The sequence below is a fragment of the Ptychodera flava genome, chromosome 3, assembly GCF_041260155.1.
Source record: "Ptychodera flava strain L36383 chromosome 3, AS_Pfla_20210202, whole genome shotgun sequence".
NCBI lineage: Eukaryota > Metazoa > Hemichordata > Enteropneusta > Ptychoderidae > Ptychodera > Ptychodera flava.
The window spans coordinates 11,072,227-11,093,735 of NC_091930.1; the positions used below are offsets into that span (position 1 = coordinate 11,072,227).

The following is a 21,509-nucleotide window of genomic DNA, read 5'->3' on the forward strand; positions in this document are numbered from 1 at the left end:
CCATTTGTATAACATCGCAAATAATTTGCCATTCTTTCCTCCCTTCCATCCAGCAATTCATCCCGTCCGTCCATCCATGCATCAATCTATCCATGCATCCATCTACTGATCCACCCCATCCATCAATATCTTCATCAGTCTCTCCACCTAGGATATAAAATGAGAGAAACAATAACAGCTACACTACGTACTGCCATCTTGTTTACGTCACATGTACCACTCGTATGGCAGCACATACTTTTTTGTTGCAAACGTTGGCCCGTCAACGACAACGCGATTGAAACAGAGTACTTACGCAACGACGTGTGAAAGCATTGAACCAATCACAAAGACCTAACCACGTGACGTGGGCGGCAGAGTATCTTATGGCAAATAAGTATAAATTTGAATATTAATTCCATTTTTGTTTCATTCGCCAGGAGTACGAGGGAGAGAGGAACACCCGTGACGAGCGACATGGAAAAGGTCGAGCTACCTTTGCGAAAGGCGATGTTTATGACGGCATGTACGAACACGGAAAACGACATGGACAGGTATGAATCATACGTCTGTATATATATTGGTGTCAAAATATGTGACAACGTTTTAAATGACGTCACGTTTATTAACACTTGTTTTTGTTTGTTTTGCTATGATTTCTCACCATCACACAGTTAGCTGTATTACTGATATGACTTAGATATTGCGGAAAGGTTTGATTTATTCAGATATGCGAACAGCACTGACACTAAATGTGCAGCGCCCTAGTAGGGTGGAGACTATAGACGCAAGTAATAACAACGACGAGTAACGGGTGAGAACGGCAGAAACAGTCAACGCTTGGGCTATACTGCTTGAAACATTGGTTGGATTTTGTATTATCATCTGCAGGGTTTATATCGATTCAAGAATGGCGCCCGCTACGAGGGTGAATACAAACAGAACAAGAAACACGGCCAAGGTAAATTCATATATCCCGACGGATCTCAGTATGAAGGTTAGTGACCCCGTGTTTTTGTTTTGCATTTAAGACCAAAAGAAAATTCTTTGTTGCCGTCCTTGGATTTTTGAGAACAACCTACCATCCAACCAGGGAAAAAAATAAACAGAGACAAAAAACAGAAGTGTATTAACATAAGCTCAATTTGTGGTTGGTTTCTATTGGAAAAACAATATTTTTATTTGTAACAGAGTTAACATTGTGTATGCTTTCTTAATTTTCTCTGAAAATCTACCAGCACGCGGACGGCAAACAAATTATTTTATTTAAAGCGCCTATTCTACGACAATGTCGCAAGTCTGATTTGTCGGGGTTTGACCACCCCCGCCCTTCAGTCGGCTACCGCCTAAGCCTTTATCCCTACAATAAACAACAAGAACTGATTCCGGCGTGTCTTGTTTTGTGTTTGTTTGTTTGTTTGTTTTTTCTCCTTTTTTGAAGTTCATTTTGCATCCGATGCTTATGATTATTCTACGTTGTGATGTGGGTGCCTCTTCTTTTAATTTGAAAAGGTCTCCTCCAAATACTTCATGCTGGGGACGTATGAATAAGTTTGTGAATGTCCTCCTTCTTTCCAAGTGCATTACATGTAAGCTTAATCTTGGTGTAGTCCAATCAGTCCGATAAATCGGATAAACCATGTTAGGGTATCGGTTAAATTTTAGCGGGAAATATTCAGCGGTTAAATGTGCAGCTTGTCATATAAGCATTTTACTTTAAAGCAGTGTTTGTCTGCATGTTCACTGACGGGGGCAATTTCTGCCCCATTCATCAAAATAAGGGACAGAAACAACGCAAATTCATAGGTCACTACGCTTTTGCACTTGGGTCACCACCGTATTGGGCGCATTTTGTGCCCGATTTTCGCGCTGTCAGTAGCTTTTAAGGGGCAGAGAATGGCTCGAAATGCGCAATTTGCGCAAATTGCGCGCAGTCGAGAGAGAACCCTGTTCAAGTATTCAGTTTACACCCAAATGATACTAAATTATTCTCCGTTTCTTGCAAAGGTAATTGGGCCGAAGACCTTCGACATGGCTACGGAGTCTACACGTACGTCAACGGGGACACGTACGAGGGGGAGTGGCTGGGAAATCATAAACACGGCCAGGGTGTCTACACGTACAAGATGACAGGAACGAAGTACATAGGAACGTACGTCAACGGCAAAAGAGAAGGCGCCGGTGAAGTTATACACATTAATCACAAATACCAGGGACTTATGAAGGCTGATAATGTAAGTATGGTAGCAATGTGCCTCAGGGATCGGGGACAGATATTCATACTCCTAAATCTTTACAGTTCTTTTTGGAGTCTACCACTTACTAGGATTCATTTAAAGCTCTTGGAGAAAGAAAACTTTGCACCATCTTAGTATTTGGAAAATGGAAAATTTTGTTTTTCCCCCATAGAGTTAACACAGAGGTGGCGGCCGTTTGAATTTCGAATATCGGTAAATGATTGATAATTTGTTTCTCTAGAGCCAGTATTCCACTACCAGTATATAGTATTCTTAATTTGGTAAGAAAATTGTTGATCGTTTCATTGAGGATGGTTTGATGAAAAGTTTAAATCGTATAATTTTAAGGCGCTTACTACCTTATTGTTACTGTTTCCTGATGCTTGCCTCTGTGTAGTTTGAAAAAATCCGTCGCTTGAGGGCGCTCTCTACCCTCCACCCGATATGCGCCTCGAACGTGAAAGACTTAAATTTTTGCTCAAACTTTCCTCAATAAATCTTTCAACCATTCTCTCTCAAAATCAAGAAATAAAAATCAAGAAAAAAAATCAGGGGGTCACCGTACAAATGTTGTTACTAGGGAAACAATTTACCCAAGAGTTAAAGATATTTATAATTCAAAATGGCCTCCATCCCTCTGTTAATTCTATGGACAAAAATAAAATTTTCTATTTTCGAAAAAGTAAGAAAGTGAAAAGTTTTCTTTCATCAAAAAATTTAAAATGAACCCCAACAAGTCGTAGATCAGAATAACATTGATAAAGTTTGAAAGCCCGAATATCTGTCCCCGAGGCGCGTTTTGTGTACTTGAAAAATTTAGATTTCTTCCCTCCGTTGTGTCAGTTAGTTCTATGGTCTTCCCTGACGCTCATGATATTTCCTCCCCACTTTTATTGACCCCATCCTTAAGTCTGTTGCACTTCATCACTTATCCTCCTTTTGTAATGCTTACACCTCGTATATCGTCTTTGCTAAATTTTCTGTCTCCTTGTCTGTGTAGTGACCGCTTTCAAGCTCCATGAACTGTAGTGCATTCCATTTTAATATATTTTTGGAAGCTTCAACACTGAGAACTGATTTGAGAACATTTTCCTGATAGTCAGTCTTACAAATAAATGAAATGTTTAATTATTTTTTGTCACCACAGCCCGAAGGTCCTGGGAAGTATATGTTCGAAATAGGCTGCGAACAACGTGGGAAGTACATTCTTGTAGAAAAGGTATCGGCACGGAAGACTTAATCTTTGGTCAAAGTTATTTTACTCCTAGTGGATTCCTAATGGAAGTTGTACATTTTTGACTTGGAATTACCAGGCATGCAACCAATGTGTAAATTGGTCAGGGACGTTCACATAAACTGTTTCTGGTGATAACGTGTACAGAGAGAGAGAGAGAGAGAGAGAGAGAGAGAGAGAGAGAGAGAGAGAGAGAGAGAGAGAGAGGTATGACGGGCTACTGTCTTAAGAAATTTTGACCGTTGCTCATGTTTTGTTCTTTTTTTCAGCAACAAGGAGGCGAAACGGAAGAAGACGAACCAGTGACTATAATTGTGCCGACATGGAAAGCTGGTGACATATCAGCGATATCACGAGGTGTACCTTTCGAAGATGAGACTCTGAAGGAAGGCGAAGAAGATAAAGACGGCGAAGACAAAGAAAATAAAGGTAAGCGGCAATATTTTGCAGACGCTACGCAGGGATCGTTGACACGGTCAGAATGTCCTGACTGGATTGGGGCTTTTCTGGATGAGATGTCAAGTGCGGCGCTCTGCGTCTTCGTGCGTGTTTCAGCATGAAGACTATTTTTCAATTGGGAGAGAGAGAGATAGACAGAGACAGAGAGACAGAGAGAGAGAGAGCGTAAAGACCACTTTTCATTTGAGACGTTTACATTCCATGTTTGCGGTTAGCAACAAGAAATAATGGGGCAGGCTGAGAAGGGGTGGGGGTGCATCATGCGTGAGCGCCCAAAATCAAAACGGTTGACCTAAATAAAAGTATACAATACGTCCAACAGATTAACGACTAGTGGACTAAAGTGACTTACTCTCGGTGATCACGAGATGGATTTGTTTGAATATCGGTATGGCTGTGTGTGAAACTTGCAAAGATTCTTGTTTTCCTTTTTCACTCAAAAATGTACCTACGTATATATATACCGTATATATATATATATATATATATATATATATATATATATATATATATATATATATATATATATTATGTACTTAGACTGAGACTTAAATTTATTCGTTGTCCTTGACATTTGAATCATTCTATATCAAGTAAATTCGACAAAACAGTATGCCGATTTGTTTTCTTAATTTTTTATTCCTCTGTGTTTTTCCAACAGACGGTGAACAACAAACAGAGACAGTCAGTGAGGAAAAGTCATTGACTACCGTTCTAACTGAAGTCATCGAACCAGCTGAAGCAAAGACGCCCGAGAAGGCCAGCGAAGAGCCACAGGAAGTCACGGAAGAGAAGGCCGACCCGGAAGAAGAGCATGTAGATGAGGCTGCCGCTGAGGGCGCTGAAGAGGAGGAAGAAGGAGACTAGATTTGGTCGTGTTCCAAACTAAACATCCACTGTTATTTTGTGAATTTTCAATGCGGAAATGCTTATAAACGTATTTCAGAGTTGCAGTAATACTGCGTCGACCTTTCCTGTTTATACACACATTAGTGATTCTTTGTGAATTCTGTACAACACAGGCTTTAGACGTTCAACTCAAAGGATTCTTCAGATACTAACGTTACTGTAAATAGAAAGCTTCCATTTTATGACAGCAGATTACAAATTGCACCGGATACTTTATCACGGTGCTTTTATTTCCGTTATGAAACTCAACCACCGAAAGTTACTGTGCGGTGGCATTTTGACAATTCTGTTATTCTATTTTGACGTTTGCTGATATCAAATCGTCATCAAATAAAGATAAACGTCTGTTTCTATATAAAAAAATCTGTCGTCTCGATTGAAATCCTTATCACGAGGAAAGGGATGGCTGCACGCTTTTGTGATCATGTGTTAGAGCGACAATAAACATCAGAATCGTATAGATCCTCTGCACATAAAATCTAAATGAGTTACACTTGCTAATAATCTCTGCCGAAACATGTGAGGAACACTTTCTGCAAATGCAACTTTTGAGTAAAGCCCAGTATAAAGGTAGAACGCACCTCGGGGACAGATATTCGGACTCTCGAACTTTTTCAATTCTTTTCTGATATACCACTTGTAGGGGTTCGTTTTGAAGCTCTTGGTGTAAGAAAACTTTTCACCGGCTGAGATTTTCGAAAATCGAAACTTTTATTCTTTCTCCATAAAGTTAGCACAAGGGTGGCGGCCATTTTTGAATTTCAAATCATAGTATCGTTAAATCTCGCGTAATTTGTTTCTTTAAAACAAAAGTTTGCACGGTGACCCCAATTTTTATTTTCGATTTTGAAAGAGAATTATTGAAAGATTCCCTGAGGAAAGTTTGAGTAAAAGTTTGTCTTTCACTTTCAAGGCGCATACTTCCTTAAAACCACTATCACGAACTCATAATTGTTTTATGATCAGATCATGAAAACATATGTTCATATTTCTTTATGGATAATAATGTGGCGGCACTGTCGGTTATCTTGCCAACGATCGGCTTACATCTAAATCAAAAAAGCAAAGCAGATGAAAGCACTCTGCAAATGCCTCCTGACAGTGTTGCTGCAAGCGAGATAAGAAATTCAAGTAAAGTAAGTTTTCCCCAACAACCTGGCGACGGAAGGATAGTTTCATGACTGTATGTACGAGTATATATGACTTCAAAGTGTGGATGCGTACGGCCATGGCATGCGCCGACAGGACTTCAAATGTTGAAGTAAACATACAGAAATAGAACCAAACATTATCATTGTTTATTACAACTCTTTAAAGATTGGTAAACTTATCTGATCAAACGGTTTGAATTACAGTAAAATATTGTGACTGTTTACATAAAGTGTTATTGCTTTTTTACTATCGAAAGTAGAAACATTCAGGTGAAGAAGTTGTAGGTGCTTTTAAAGTCATTGATGTATCTTATAAAAACTTTCCCGCTCGACAAAGTTGCGATAACGGTAACATGTGGTAGAATCTCACACGTAATTTCCAAAGTGTGCCATATTGCGTTGAACTTTGCACATTCAAAGAAAGTGACACCTGTTTACAGAAGATGAGTGTATATGCGTTGTCATCAGCTCGTCAACTTTTTGATGACTGCATACACGGAAGACTGAATCTACGAGGGAAAGGTGCATTTTTGTTGACTTCATTCAAATATTGAGTGCAACCTGATGCTGCTATAAAATCATTGGATCCAGAGTAGCCATGTACTTACAATGCCAGTAATGTCAAGTTTACGAAATTGTACATTTCTTTGATCTGTGATGTTTGTGTTTTTGCCCCAGCAACTCACACGAGGTGCACCTCCTTTTGTGTTCGCGAAAAGCCGCCATGTTCTCGAACATTACCTCGGACATCGAGCACCGGATTTTCCCGTCATGCTCATCTGCATCGTCGTCGGACACCGGCGATTTCTGGATGTAGCGTCTCTCGATGGCTATGTCGGGCATGCACACCGTAAGATGTCCTTGAATAGCAGACACTTTTTCGAGCAGTTCGATGTCTCCACACTGAGGACACGTGAAGTATCCCTGGTTTTTGTCAGTGATGCAGTCATCAACGTGCGACTGCAGCGCCCTCGCCTCGCTGAAAGGAATCGAACATACTGGGCATTTATACTGGCAGTATCCTAGCATCTGGAACCCTCCCTGGCTGCTGAACGGTCGTCTGCTCAGGCGGACGATAAACACAGGCTGCTTTCGCGCTCTAATCGATGAATGACGCTTGACTTCGAAAATCGCTTTTCAGGTTGAACCTCGTTTCTGGCCTTATCTATGACCTTGCGAATCCTGACCATGAACTCGGCGTCCGGAAGTGAATCGATGTCGCCATCCGGGACAAAGGCGGTGTTGTCAACGTTGCATGACGGACAAGAGAGTTTGGCGCGCCTGCTTGAGCTCACTCTTTGAAACAGGCATTGGGTACAGAAGACGTGGCTGCACAGTGGAAGTGACTTTGGACGATCGAAGTTCTGTCCACAGAGAGTACATTTTAGCAGGATCTGGTACATATTTTCTCGAAAAACCTGGGTAGCCATGTTATCGTGGTCCTTCGCTTGATCATGAATGGCTCGTATACCGGGACCTAAAAATAAGCAACCCAATAAACAGTTAAAATGATGTCACAGGCTTTAATAAAAATAAAAAATAAAAAAAATTCATACTAAGACGAGGAGTGTAAAATTCCAATTGTATTTTATTACATGAAGCGTTTTCCTTTTATGATTGTGTGTGTAATCAGGGTTGTTATGTTATAATATCCACCGATGGCGCGTAATCGAGGCCAAAGTTCGACCTCTTATTTTGGACTCGTTCGTGCATTTTCAACTTTCGATCTCTCGAAAGTTCTAAATGTGAATACGAGTCCAAAACAGGAGATAGTCAAAAACGGAAATTAGTCAACATCGGTAGTTAGTCAGAAATGAGACTTCGCCTGGTTGAAAATACGACTACGATTCCGAAATAGGAGTTTGTCAAAAATGGAAATTAGCCCAAAGTTGCAGATAGGAGTTAGTCAAAAATGAGAGTTCGAAAGTTGAAAATGCGACTACGAGTCCAAAATGGGAGAGCAAATTTTGGCCTTGATTGCACGCCATAATCCAACATCTCGAGGCACTCGGAAAGAGTGGTTGATAGAACATACTTTCAGCTTCTCATTCAAAAATGGACAAACTTAAGGTTTGTGATAACGTAATGTATGTCATCAACCTCCCGTACGACAATGGATCCGGAGACTACAGAACTGCGGTTATGATGTGCCGTGTAGAGACACTAGAAAGGTGAGGTTATACTAGACTGAACTGTAAAATTGCTGCATTAGCTGTTGACATTAGTTTCGGTCGCAAGAATACTGTTTTAGAAAACGTTTTTTTAAACTTTCACAAAAGGTCAAGCAAGGGACGCGGCATTGCCCGTACATGCCTCAAAATGGTCTTACAATATATCAGTTGCCTGAAGTGTTCAAGGTATTTCCTTAATGAAACAAAAAAGAAAGATAAAAGTTCTGATAAGCGTTTGATCAGTATTTCTCATGCAATTGTAACTTTATATATCTGGTATGTGTGGCAACGTCATCCTTCCCTTATAAGGCAGAATACGCCTCAAGGACAGGTTCTCGGACTCTCAAACTTTTACAGTAATCCTATTTAGGACTACCACTTGTGGGCGCTAATTTGGAATATCATCGACCGCACTGACTAAAATTTTCACCGCCTCAATTTTTTGAAGGCGAAAATCTAATTTTCCCCATAGGTAACACAGGGGATAACGCCATTCGGAATTTGAAGTATCGGTACACGGTAAATAATGAGTAATTTATACCTCTGGTCACAATTTTGCACCTACAAACCCGATTTTTCCTCTTAATATTTAAACGTGAAGTTTAAGTCTTTCGTTTTCGAGGCGCCTACTACCTGACTTTTTTGAAGCCATTTGGTTGGTAGAAATTTTACGGAGTGGGTTCCTTTCTGCTTCTTCAAGATTGAATTACTCACATTCATGACGTAGATTGATTAATCTGAAGATGCGGGATAGAATATCTTGTGTTTTTTAAGCTCATGGAAAACTGCTCTCTTCCTGCCTGCATGTTATTTAATTGTTAATGATTTTCATTCCTAAAAAACAATAGTTAGAACTTGAACTTGTATTTAGTTGAATATGTATTGACGAACTTATCAGTTCTACGTCCCTTTTCTGGTGTTAGTTCAATCTCTGAAAATAAAACTCGGTATTACCTTTTCTGTATATGTTTTTCTTATTTTTTTTGCAAAATACAGTGCAATTCATTCATTAGGCATTCAAGTGAAAGATTTAAAGTTTACTATATCAAAATGTGAATTTATTTTACATTATTTTGTGGTCCACACACGCCTATTTGCATTATTATGCGAAAGTCTCAATAGATAATACATAAAAAGCAATAGATAAATGGGTTGTATACCCTAACAGATATTTTTTTTCACGAATGTAACACTGCTATACTCAAAGGTGAGCCAATGATTCTCCTGAGAGACACGCGCATGCGCACGCGCATCGTGTCTCTCGGTTTTCTGTGTTGCAAAGATTAGATTTTTCCAGAGTAATGAAGTACTGAAGGGTCATGAAGAAGTCATTTGATAACAGTTGTGTCATTATCATTTGAAGGAAAATAATCGAAAATTGCTAGGAACGTTTGAAAGGCAAAGAAATAGCGGTTATTAATTAATGAAAAAGTTGATTACCGCGAACATGAAGTTTTCATTTTCTTTCTGATGTACAAGGAAACTTATTAATTAAGCAATGCATTCTCTTTGAATTCATTTGAAGAATTTGTTATTAATAAACTACTACGAAATAATATTTCTCCTTTCAGTAGACAAAGAATAGAAGGATTAATTTTACTATGTTCATATTCCACCTAACGCAGTAGCTAGCACTGCTATGGAGCAAATCTGACTCCATCGCATCAACTGGCTGTAATAAAAAAATTCACTATTGAGGTAGTATGCGCCGCGAAAGTGAAAGAGTTAAACTTTTGCTCAAACTTTCTTGAATGAAACTTTCAATCATTCTCTTGCCAAATCGACAATAAAACTCGGGAGTGAATGCGCAAAGGTTGGAACTAGCGAAAAAAATTACCCAACATTTTGCGATATTTGAAATTCAAAATGGCCGCCATGCCTGTGTTAACTCTATAGGGGAAATTAAATTTTGGATTTTCGAAAAACCAAGCCGGTAAAAGGTTTCCTTTCTCCAAGAGCTTTAAAATGAGCCCCCACAAATGGTAGATTAGAAAAGAACCGTAGAAATTTTGAGAGTCAGACTATCTGTCCCCGAGGCGCGTTCTACCTTAAATTGCCAATGAAATGGTCTTCACACATAAACGTTAGGATCACTTCCTTTTAGGGCCCTCGGACCCCTTACATGATATCAGTTTATTTGGGGGTCCTTCGTCAGAGAAACGCGTCATATCCATCTTGTCAAGGTTAAAGCTATTTTTAGGGCCAGTTTTGATAGAAAGCACACTATTTCCTCTCCAAAAAGGAGAAGGTCGGGCCGGGGAGGGGAGGGGTCCCCGAGGAAGTATTTCCGCCCATTTTTCGCGGTCGTTTATCGCGAGCGTTTCAAAGGTAATTGAAAAATTTATATGTGAATTTCACTGTTCTAGAAGTTTGACCTTGTGACTTTTGTCCTACCCTTTAAATATGTAATTAAAGTATTTCACACCTGCCCCGACAGTGACAATGAAACAAGGAGAGCGTCAGGAACCATTTCCATGGAACCATTTCAATTTTGCTTATGGCACGCTGTTCCTATTTTGAATATGACCATTGCGCTGAGCTACTAGCTTGATGCTGGGCTCGGCGGCAAAAAAAGATCCATAAATCGCCGATGTCGCCTGCCGTTGAAAATGTTTTGGGCAAAATACCATCCCGAACCATTAGAAGATTCCAATGCTTAGATAAAGGGCGGGGCATTCCATTAGCCATTTAAGGATAGGTCTCTGTTTTACAACGAGGTCATTGTCGATATGTAAGGGAGCAAAAGCGTTTTCAAAGACCTCTGTTGTGCCCCGACACTGTGTTAAACGTGTGCTTGATTAGTTTTCTGACACATAATATACGTGTTTGGTATATTGATAAAAATAATTCGTCATAAAGGCTGACAGCAATATCGACTCTGTGGACAATCTCTGACAACTTAACAGAAAGCGGAAACGCCCAGTTAATCAAATGATTGCACACTTCCTGTTTTATCGAATGCGACAGTCGGGAAAATAAATGAGAAAAATATGACATTTTATGGTAAACTCTCAAATGTTTTGACAGCGTATGGTTGCATAATAAGTCGAGATTCCACTTTCCATCATATTTCGGGGTTTGAGAGTTATCGGTATTGTTAACCCAGAGGTTTTTTGTGTTGCAAAATTTCCTCGCGTTACGTTAAGGCCAAAACGACCAGTCGGTTGTGAACATTTCCATAGGAAAATATATTACGGAAAACAGAAATAAAATGCAATTCTTTTTGAGAGCGACAATTACAAAAATCTTGGAAAAAAATACGAACACATCTGATTTTAAAAGTTATAAAGTTATCATATACCAAACTCGTGGGTGACATTAATGTCATTCGTATCCTCTAATTATACATATAATTGCGATTTTCTTACCTCAAACATACCAAACTCTTCAAATGTAAGCTTACATGAAAAAATATGCAGGTTTGAGCAAGCTTGGTAGATTATCTGCTACCATCACACAAATAACCGGTTCCTTGACTCACGCCTCTGCGCGCTGTGCCCACTATAATAAAATTAACGCCCTGGGTAGGTAGATAATATAGGAAGGCTGTTTTACTGTTTTCAAAGCATGACGGGAGCATGGCCATGGGTCAGCCCGAAAGGTCAGGTGAGAGAGCGACGAAATTTAAATGAGTAATACCGCGTGGGTGGATGGTCAAGCGTGAGAGTGTGTCTGTCTGTTTACACGATAACTCAAAAACTCCTGAACGGATTCAAGTCAGATTTGGTAGACAAGTACTGTATGCCAATTGCAAGAACTGATTAGATTTTGGTGGTATAGCTTGCATATTAATGAAGTTACGAAACATTTTTTCCGCACAATGGTTTCCTATGGAGACAGTAATGACAGTGTCTACATATATCAAGAAATACTTAGTTTTCTGTGAATTAACACACATGCTATTTTGATCGCACCAGCGTGTGATCAGATTCATATCTCTGCTCAGCTTTGTTTCAATTTCCTTAATTTTGGGACTGATCACCTGAGCTGCTGTGTCATCAGCATACATATACATATCAGAATTTTCAGAAGCCAGAGGGAGGTCATTTATAAAAAGTAGGAACAACAGGGGCCCCTAAAATAGATCCCTGCGGTACACCTGTACTGACAGGAAGAGAATCACTCAGGGTTCCATTAAAGGACACCAACTGAGTTCTGTTTGCGAGGTATGAAGTGAAAAAGCCCATTGTCTGCTCTGAACAACCATATAGTCTGAGTTTCTTAAGTAAAGTACCATGATGAACTAGGTCAAAGGCTTTTCTAAAATCAACGAGTAAAACACCTATTAGATTTCCACTATCGATTGCCTGGTACCATGAGTTGGTAATGTTAGTCAAAGCTGTTTGACAAGAGTGGAACGTACGAAAACCGGATTGTTTATCTGACAGCAAATTGTGCAATGAAAGAAAATTGTAAAAATGACTATGTACATGTCTTTCTAACAATTTTGACAGAACAGGAAGGACTGAAATAGGTCTGTAGTTTGAGATGTTATCTTTGATACCCTTTTTGAACAGAGGAGTTACTTTAGCTGACTTCCATTGACTTGGAAAAGTACTTGTTGTGATTACATAATTAAAAAGAGCTGTGAGACTCGGTGTGATTTGACCTGCGCCAATTTTCAAAAATTTTGAACTGATGCCGTCTAAACCAGTGGATTTGTTACAATTTAAATTCATAAGCTTTTTCAAATGTCTGAGTCTTTTAGCAATGGTATATTGAATTTTGCATCATCCGGAAGGTGTTTTGTTATAAAATTTGTCAATTTGTTGAGAAGGTCATCGTTGTTGTTTGCTTGTTTTATGTATTCTGAAGCTACATTTGTGAAAAAGTTGTTAAAAGTGTCAGCAATGTCTTTATTGTCAGAAATTTCATTACCTTCTCTGATAGAAATGTAGGATTCTGTGATTGTGAGCGTGGAACGAGATGTTTGAAAACTTTCCAAAAATGAAGTTTTTTTAATTAGTCATTTAACTCCGAGAGTACTGTGTGAAAGTTGACGAAACCTGTTACACATAATGATCTGATAGATATTTGGTTGTTCTGTGAAGCGTACTACCATGTAATGACCCTGTTGTAAACAGGTGAGCACATTCAGTTTACATCTGGTTTTTGATATGAGTAATGTCTTCAATTGTTCTGTGTCGATGATAGTTGTAAACAGACTCTTTCTATAGATATTAGCATGCTTGTTTTGTTTACGAACAATTGTTGAATACCAACTATGTGGAGTGCTTTGATTACCCAAGAAGTAGTCGGTAAGGCAAGTAGTACCTGAGTTCCGAGTTTCCTCCCTGCAGCCATGCTTGTTTAACTTAAAATGAAGATGTTAAACATTCGTGAGAAACAGTTTTAAAAAGGCGAGACATTGTCATAGAACGAAACTGCTTCCAAAAAATTGCCTGTCCTTGATATGTCTATCAAGAGAGATATAGTGAGAGTATTTCCTGAATAGCTTTGTTTTGTTTTATATGACACCATAATTTTGTGTCAGATATGTTCGTCTTATTGGAAAGTCACTTGTTTGTACAAGCACTGCTGCGTGGTAAATCCGCACTTGCCATTATTCAACTTTTATCGGGTTGTAAACAGGAAAGAACACCGGAACCTAATTTCCATTATGATACAAATCAGTGCTTGAGTAAGGATGCCTGTCATGGTAAACAAATACAAATAGACCACCTAAGACAAAGTTGAATAGTACAAGATTTTGACATGGGCCAAATGAAAGTACCTGTCGTTTGCTTTAACAAACTTTCACAACCTATGTTTGTACATAACTGCATATCATTGCTTGTGACAGCGATATCTCCAATGGCAACACGCTACAGTAGGAATGTTTGTTTCTATACACATTACGATGTTGGCCAAGTGGGTCAAATATTTTGGGTTTTGTTTTGCTTTTTTGGTCTTTATATGATGTCAACTACCGATAGGAAGGCAACGAAAAAAAGGATGATCTCATGCTTTAGAAGTAAGACGATAACGATTAGTTCACAGTTCAGAGATGCACAGAGGCTAAATGTGATCCTAAACGTATGCTAATGTGTATCATAACGTCACTTGTGTCTTCATATGTTTTGTGTTTGGGTTGTTTCCGGACACGCACGCGGCTTGTCTGGATGCATGCGTGCGTGCGAGGACGAGAAACAAAAAAGTAAACCAAGTCTTTCCTTTTTGTCAGGTTGAGACAATTTTACAGTTGTAGAAGGGCTGTCACTGGTTTGCCACAAAGTGACGTCTTTACTAATCAGTCAACTGGCATCAGGGATACTTCCAATTTGCGTACTGTTACAGAGGTGACTCATTCCACCAAAGATTTTTTCTCAACATTTTACACAAACATTCATATACATCCATACCTTGGTAACCCACCAATACTTGCTAATCAAAACACAAAAATCTCAAATGTAGGTCAATTTGCATACAAAGTAGGCAATATTCAGAAAGGTGGTTGTTTTTACAACCATGGGTACGGTGTATGTAAGTAATTTAATTTAGTACCTTATTTCGTTTTGCGACTATGTTTGACAACTTAAACTTGATGAATTATGGCAATTTCACATTATTGTTTTTGTATAGTCACTGTGTCAGTTATGAATATAAGCTGTGACACATAACTTGTAGATCAAGAGTTGACGTTCATGACAGGATGAATTCTTTTGTCTTGAAGTAATTCCTATTGTACGATTGAAGCAACGCCTTTTGGGTGTTATTTGCAAGCCAACTCTCTCTCTCTGTCTCTCTCTCTCTCTCTCTGTCTCTCTCTCTCTGTCTCTCTCTCTCTGTCTGTCTCTCTCTGTCTCTCTGTCTCTCTCTCTCTCCTCTCTCAGTCTCGGGATTGACAGTCCTTAAGGGCAATGAAAATATACTGATACAACTGATATTTCAAGTCATATTGCACGACCGATCTCCATGTTGACCTCTTCACTCTTTATTGCGTTTTCTAACACTTAACCTGGAATAATATTTATAATATTGAGAACCGCCATGTGGACTTCTTCGTCTTGAAAATTGTCCACTCAAAAGTGAGTCCTGATAAACTAACACTTCCAACTATTTTTAATATAACTCCTCGAAGTCGCTAAAAGACAACCTATGCAGATAGTGTGATCGTCTTCTTCTAAGTGGGGCATTTGAAATAATGGCCGTTGCAATTACAACCAAACTTCTCTTGCTGCCCTTTCCGCATAAGGTACCTTCCGCTGTTAAGGCATTGGTTTCAGCATAAGTGACACCGGTACAAATAGTCACAACATGTAATGCCTTTGTATTACTATACCAAGTCAAGGCAAAGGATGCTCGCTAGATTTTTCTTTTCTTTAATGTTTAGTAATACACGGCATCGTTTTGTGAGTGTAAAATAGTCAAAATTTGGAATTCTTCCTTAAGTTAAAAAACCCGATAATAGTTATGAATATCACCATTTCACCATATCACCAAAATATCGTCATTTACTATCCATAACACAATATGTCAAATCGGAGTATGGCCAGACATGACTTCTGCACTCACTTATTGATTGTTGTCAGAAGTTTCCGGGACAAGTCGGCTGTGTCTGTCTGTCTGTCTGTCTGTCTGTCTGTCTGTCTGTCTGTCTGTCTGTATGTCTGTATGTATGTATGTATGTATGTATGTATGTATGTATGTATGTATGTATGTATGTATGTATGTTATGTATGTGTGTGTGTGTGTGTGGTGTGTGTGTGTGTGTGTGTGTGTGTGTATGTATGTATGTATGTATGTATGTATGTATGTATGTATGTATGTATGTATGTATGTATGCATGCATGCATGCATGCATGCATGTATGTATGTATGTATGTATGTTGTATGTATGTATGTATGTATGTATGTATGCACGCCAGTCCGCTTCAAAAACTATAACTAGATATGAACTGAATATGCTAACGTGTTTTACAACAGGTTCATTAATAGTAGTGCGATTCACAGAACAATGAGATATATGTTATCACTACATGTAGTAGGTTTTTTTCAACTTCGCACAGTACTCTCAGAGTTTAATCACTAATTACAAAACTTTATTTAATATGCAAATGAGCTGTTCATTAACTTGACACTGCTCAATGCTTTATGGGACAATTAGATATCCATCAGATCAACATTTGTAGCACGTTTTATTTATAATTTAATGCTGTAATTTTAGAGTAATGTCACTAATTACAAAGTTCATTAAATATGCAAATAAACCCTAAATTAACTTGACACTGTTCAATGATTCATAGCACAATTAAATATTTATCAAATCAATATCTGTAGCACGTTTCACAAAATTTTGGTGCCGAAATTTCAGAGTTATATACCTAATTACAAAGTTTATTAAATATGCAAATGAACCCTTAATTAACTTTACACTACTGAATGCTTTACAATACAGTTAGATATCTGTCGTATCAGTATGTGCAGCAGTTTTCATCACATTTGATGCAGTTATTTCGGAGTTGTATGACTAATTATAAGACTTCATGAAATATGCAAATGAGCTAATTATTAACTTGCTCTGTAGCTCGAACTTTCAACCTTACATTTGGATACATAGACGATGTTATTTCATTGAATAACTCTGAATTCAGTAAATATCTCGCTATGATTTATCCTCCAGAATTGGAGATTAAAGAAACTACAGAAACGGCCTCTTCTGCTTCATATCTGGACATTTTACTTGAATTTGACTCTAATGGTCACCTTTCTACTAGGCTATATGACAAGAGAGATGATTTAAACTTTAGTATAATCAATTTTCCACACCTCATCAGTAATATTCCACTCTCACCTGCTTATGGGGTATACATTTCCCAGCTTATTCGATATGCAAGAGCATGCAGTTCATATGGTGATTTTGTAGAGAGACATGGCCATCTCTCTTACAAACTGTTAAATCAAGGTTACACCAGAGCAAGACTTGTCTCTACATTCAAACGCTTTTTTGGCAGGTATCGCAAGCTGGTAGATAAATACAATATCTATTTCGACAAATGATCACTAATGGCATCGGTGACATGGGGCCTTAGTTAGTGACCACTACCTATCTGACTTGTAGATTGATATATGGCGGGTGCCATATGTGGGGCAGGATGCAATTACTATTTTCGAAACACCTGACATCACTTCTTGGTCTTTTGGCCAGAGGTCCATATATCTTTCTTTCATGAATTTGACTTTGTTTGTGTACCGTCTATATACTGTCTGTTCTGTGCTGTTTTGTGTCTATGTTTACAAGTATTGTCTTTCAAATTCTGACCTAGTGTTATTGGACTATGGATGGTATGATTGCGATTTTTTTGACACTGCTCAATGCTTCTCAGTACAATTGGATATTTATCAGATCAACATCTGTAGCAAGTTTCATCAAATTCAACGCTGTAATTTTGGAGTAATATCACTAATTACAAAGTTCATTAAATATGCAAATGAACCCTTAATTAACTTCACACAACTAAATGCTCTACACCACAATTAGATATCTGTCGGATCAGTATCTGCAGCAGATTTCATCACATTTGGTGCAGTTATTTTGGAGTTATATCACTAATTACAAAACTTCATAAAATATGCAAATGACCTATTTGTTAACTTGACACTGCCAAATGCTTCTCAGTACAATTAGATATTTATCAAAACAATATCTGTACCCAATTTCACTGACTTTGGTGCCGTAATTTCAGAGTTATATACCTAATTACAAAGTTCATTAAATGTGCAAATCAACCCTTAATTATATGACTAATTACAAACCTTCATAAAATATGCAAATGAGCTATTTATTAACTTGACACTGCCTAATGCTTCTAAGTATAATTAGATATATATCAGATCAATATTTGTTGCAAGTATCATCAAGTTTAGTGCAGGAATTTCAGAGTTATCTCACTAATAACAAAAGTTCATTAAATATGCAAATGAGAAGATAATTGACATGACACTCACAGTATCATCATAATGTTCTTAGATTGTCATCTGCGAAAAGTTTCATGAAATTTTGTGCAGTATTTCTTGATATATGTCTACACTGTCATTACCGTCTCCATAGGGAAACCATTGTACGGAAAAAAAACGATATTGCATAACTTCATTAATATGCAAGCCACACTAACCAAAATCTAATCAGTTCTTGCCAGTAGCATATGGTACCTGTGTACCAAATCTGACTTGAATCCGTTCAGGCGTTTTTGAGTTATCGTGTAAACAGACAGACAGACAGACAGACAGACAGACACACACACACACACACACACACACGGACAGACAGACAGACAGACAGACATCGCTATGACATTAGCCCACGTGTTTACACACGTGAGCTAAAAACTGCAGCACCTACCGTCTTAGTATTTGGTGTACAGGTACACCATTGGGTGGAAATGTGAATTCGTTCAAATGAACGTGCCACGTAAAAATATGCAACTCTGTAACTACATGCTGGTTTGATTGAAACTTGATGTGCAGGTCCTTTAAGGTGACTTTCGGCAGATTTGTTCAAATTATGGTGAAATTTGTAAAGTTGTATTCTGGGGCAAATGTTTCCCATTTTTGGTCAAAATATTATATCCTCTCAAAGTTCTTGTTGGGTTGCTTTGAAACTTGATATGCATGATCCTTGGTTGACCACTGTCGGATTTGTTCAAATGCGGTGAATTTTTCATATTAGTATTTTTGGAGCAATTTTTCACATTTTATGTCAAATTAACTTTTCTGAATTTTCAATTCTGATTGCTTTGAAACTTGGTATCCATTTATCTAGGGGCAACCTTAGTTAAATGTCTTCAAATTGTATGTCTTCGAATTGTGGTAAAATTTGTATATTTCTATATTTTTTTTAAATTTTAGGTCAACATTCATTTTATCTGAATTAACTATTGTGATTGCTGTGACATATGGTATGTCGGTACCTAGGAGCATCCTTGGTTGAGTGTCTTCACATTGTGGTGAAATTTTCATAATAGTATTTTTAGGTAATTTTTCCCATTTTTGGTCAAAAAATCATTTTCTCTGAAATCGACTGTGCGATTGTTTTAATTTTAAACTTGATATGCATGTTCTTAGGGGTTAACTTTGTTGAGTATATATGTTCAAATCGTGATTAAACATGCAGTATTGTATATTTGTGACAGTTTTTATGCTACTTTGGTACAAAAAATGCCAAATATTTCATTCTTGTATTCTCTGGTCGAATTGAAAATATTTGAGAACCGCCATACAGTACGTCTACACCATTGTATTTTGTGTGTAAGCACATGCTAAACTGTTAATGTGAATTTGTTTGAATGAAGTTATTATAGGCAAAAGTATGCCAATAGGAAATAATGAGCAGCAAAAGTATAAGCTTTGTGAAAATAGCAGTAACTATGAGCCACAATTTTACATTTTGGTAATATTTTACAGAAACAAACCGAAGACCTCCAAGTCGAACTAAGTTGGTTTCTTCAATATTACTGCTTGATGAATTGCCAAATTTTGTTTACATTAATCCCATGCAATATAATAGTAGAGCGGATTACTGAAAATATTTCAAATTGTGATACAAGCATAAAAATTGGCATGTAGGCACATTTTAGGTCACTTTTTAAGAAAAAGCGCTAACAACGCAAAAACCCAATATGACGGCCATTTTTCAAGATGGCCGCCAAATCGACTTCCGGAAAAATGAAATCAATGATGATTTGGGAGATTATCATCTGACTTTTAACTATTTCTGTGGCTATACCCATGTTTTGACCATGGTGAGTCAATTTCTGATGTTTATTTTGTGATATGGTCCACCATTGAGTCAGATCATTGCTCTGCCAGTGAATTACTTTACAAAAAGTAAATTAATGTGTTAATAAACTAAAAATAAAATTTGTAATAAAGGATATTCCGGCCAAACAACTTCTTGCTGTTTTTGACATCTTTACGACATGCTAGAATTCTGTATGTGCATAAGTGTATTTAGCTTACATCAAGAGATGGGAACAAATGTAAAGTGCTAATTAACTAGCCCTGTTATCCGTTAGTCAGTCGCACTTCAATTGACAGGATTAGAACCAGCTGGGAGAGCTGAACAAATTATCACAGGGCCACCTTTGTTAGTAATACGATATTGTGAGAACATCAATATGATTTTATAAATAGATATTGCTTTGACCCTGGTCACATGATCAGTTTAGCCAGAAAACGTTTTTATGTTTGTGTAATTCGACTTATTGGTGTTTTAGGACTAAATTGGCACCTCTCCGTCAGTTGCTAAAATTGTTCTGTATTCCAACATGTTTAGTTTGACATTAGCTATTGGTTATCTGAAAGATGTGTTAGAATCTTTATGTTGTGGTCTGACTGTTGAATGGTTTGTTTCCAAGACCATTCGTTTCAATTATGCTCAAGTTTGACTTTTGCTTCAAAAGGATGTCTTTTATGTTTTATTCCTTTGATATGCTATGATTATTTTCAGTTTTTTATTAACATTTTTGATTAAGATGGTTTTGATGAATGGACTAAAGGTCATTGTGTGGATAGGTTTTGTTGTAACGTCATTATTCTTATCTTTGTCAATGAGTGATGAAGTGATGTTTTGTTAACCTTTTTCCTGATATTTCAGTTTTTCTGTAATCTCTATGTTGAAGTTTTCATAAAAAGAATTAACACATAATAGACATCCTTGTTCGAGCACAAATAAAATACAAGGGCATTTTAAACGAACGGTCTGAGCAATAAACCACGCAACAGTCACTTACAGTAAATCATAACCAATCACAAAATAAAAGGAGCACTTGTCGGTCAAGTTGAGATACTTTTTTCTGAAAACATCTCCGGATTTGCCAATTTTTACAGCGCGCGTGACAGTGCGTCGCGTATTGTTCAGTTCTGGAACCCAGTTGTCGCCCGCTTGGGAAATTTTTACAAATTTTGACGGTTTTCTTGGGTTCGTTGATAATATGATGGAAATAACAAGCGCCGCCCTGACCATTAACGTTTATTTATGGGCGCAGGCTCGAAGAAAGCCAAAATTAACGGGCTAGGCTTAATTTTGGCTTTCCTCTTGCCCTTGCCCATAATAAACGTTAATGGTCAGTGCGTAGCTCGTTATTTCTATAATATATGGATTTGCTTGTAACCCTACGATCGCCATGCAACTACCATCTTGGATGACAAAATAAAAATTTAAAGTAGCATTTTATGCCTTAAATGTAGTATATGGATTTGCATGGAAGCCACATTGGAAAATGGCCGCCATACGCCGCCATCTTGGATTGACAAAATCACAAATTATGCCTTACGACCTGCAAAAACAGCTTTAAGTACAAAAAAAACTATACAATTTGTCACAGAAACCACTAAAATTGGTAATAAATTGTGTTTTTATACCTTTAAA

At 37.7% G+C, this 21,509-nt stretch overlaps 1 protein-coding gene and 1 long non-coding RNA gene across 3 annotated transcripts in view; one reads left to right on the forward strand and one right to left on the reverse strand.

The window, feature by feature from the left end:
- LOC139129548 (radial spoke head 1 homolog) overlaps positions 1-5,181 on the forward strand; it is a 7,134-nt gene extending 1,953 nt beyond the window's left edge. Inside the window, exons 2-7 of the mRNA XM_070695197.1 lie at positions 420-533; positions 871-976; positions 1,987-2,213; positions 3,364-3,435; positions 3,720-3,879; positions 4,571-5,181. Coding sequence (XP_070551298.1) covers positions 420-533; positions 871-976; positions 1,987-2,213; positions 3,364-3,435; positions 3,720-3,879; positions 4,571-4,776 — 885 coding nt within the window. The 3' untranslated portion in view covers positions 4,777-5,181. The remainder of the gene's footprint in view (positions 1-419; positions 534-870; positions 977-1,986; positions 2,214-3,363; positions 3,436-3,719; positions 3,880-4,570) is intronic.
- Positions 5,182-6,094: 913 nt separating this feature from the next.
- LOC139129549 (uncharacterized) overlaps positions 6,095-21,509 on the reverse strand; it is a 52,009-nt gene continuing 36,594 nt past the window's right edge. The window contains exons 1-2 of one of the 2 annotated variants that reach the window (XR_011551609.1): positions 11,509-11,648; positions 6,095-7,446 (exon numbers count right to left, since the gene is read on the reverse strand). This is a non-coding gene — a long non-coding RNA (uncharacterized lncRNA). Of the gene's footprint in view, positions 7,447-11,508; positions 11,649-21,509 lie in introns of those variants that run through there. The other variant, XR_011551610.1, reaches the window with a different exon arrangement.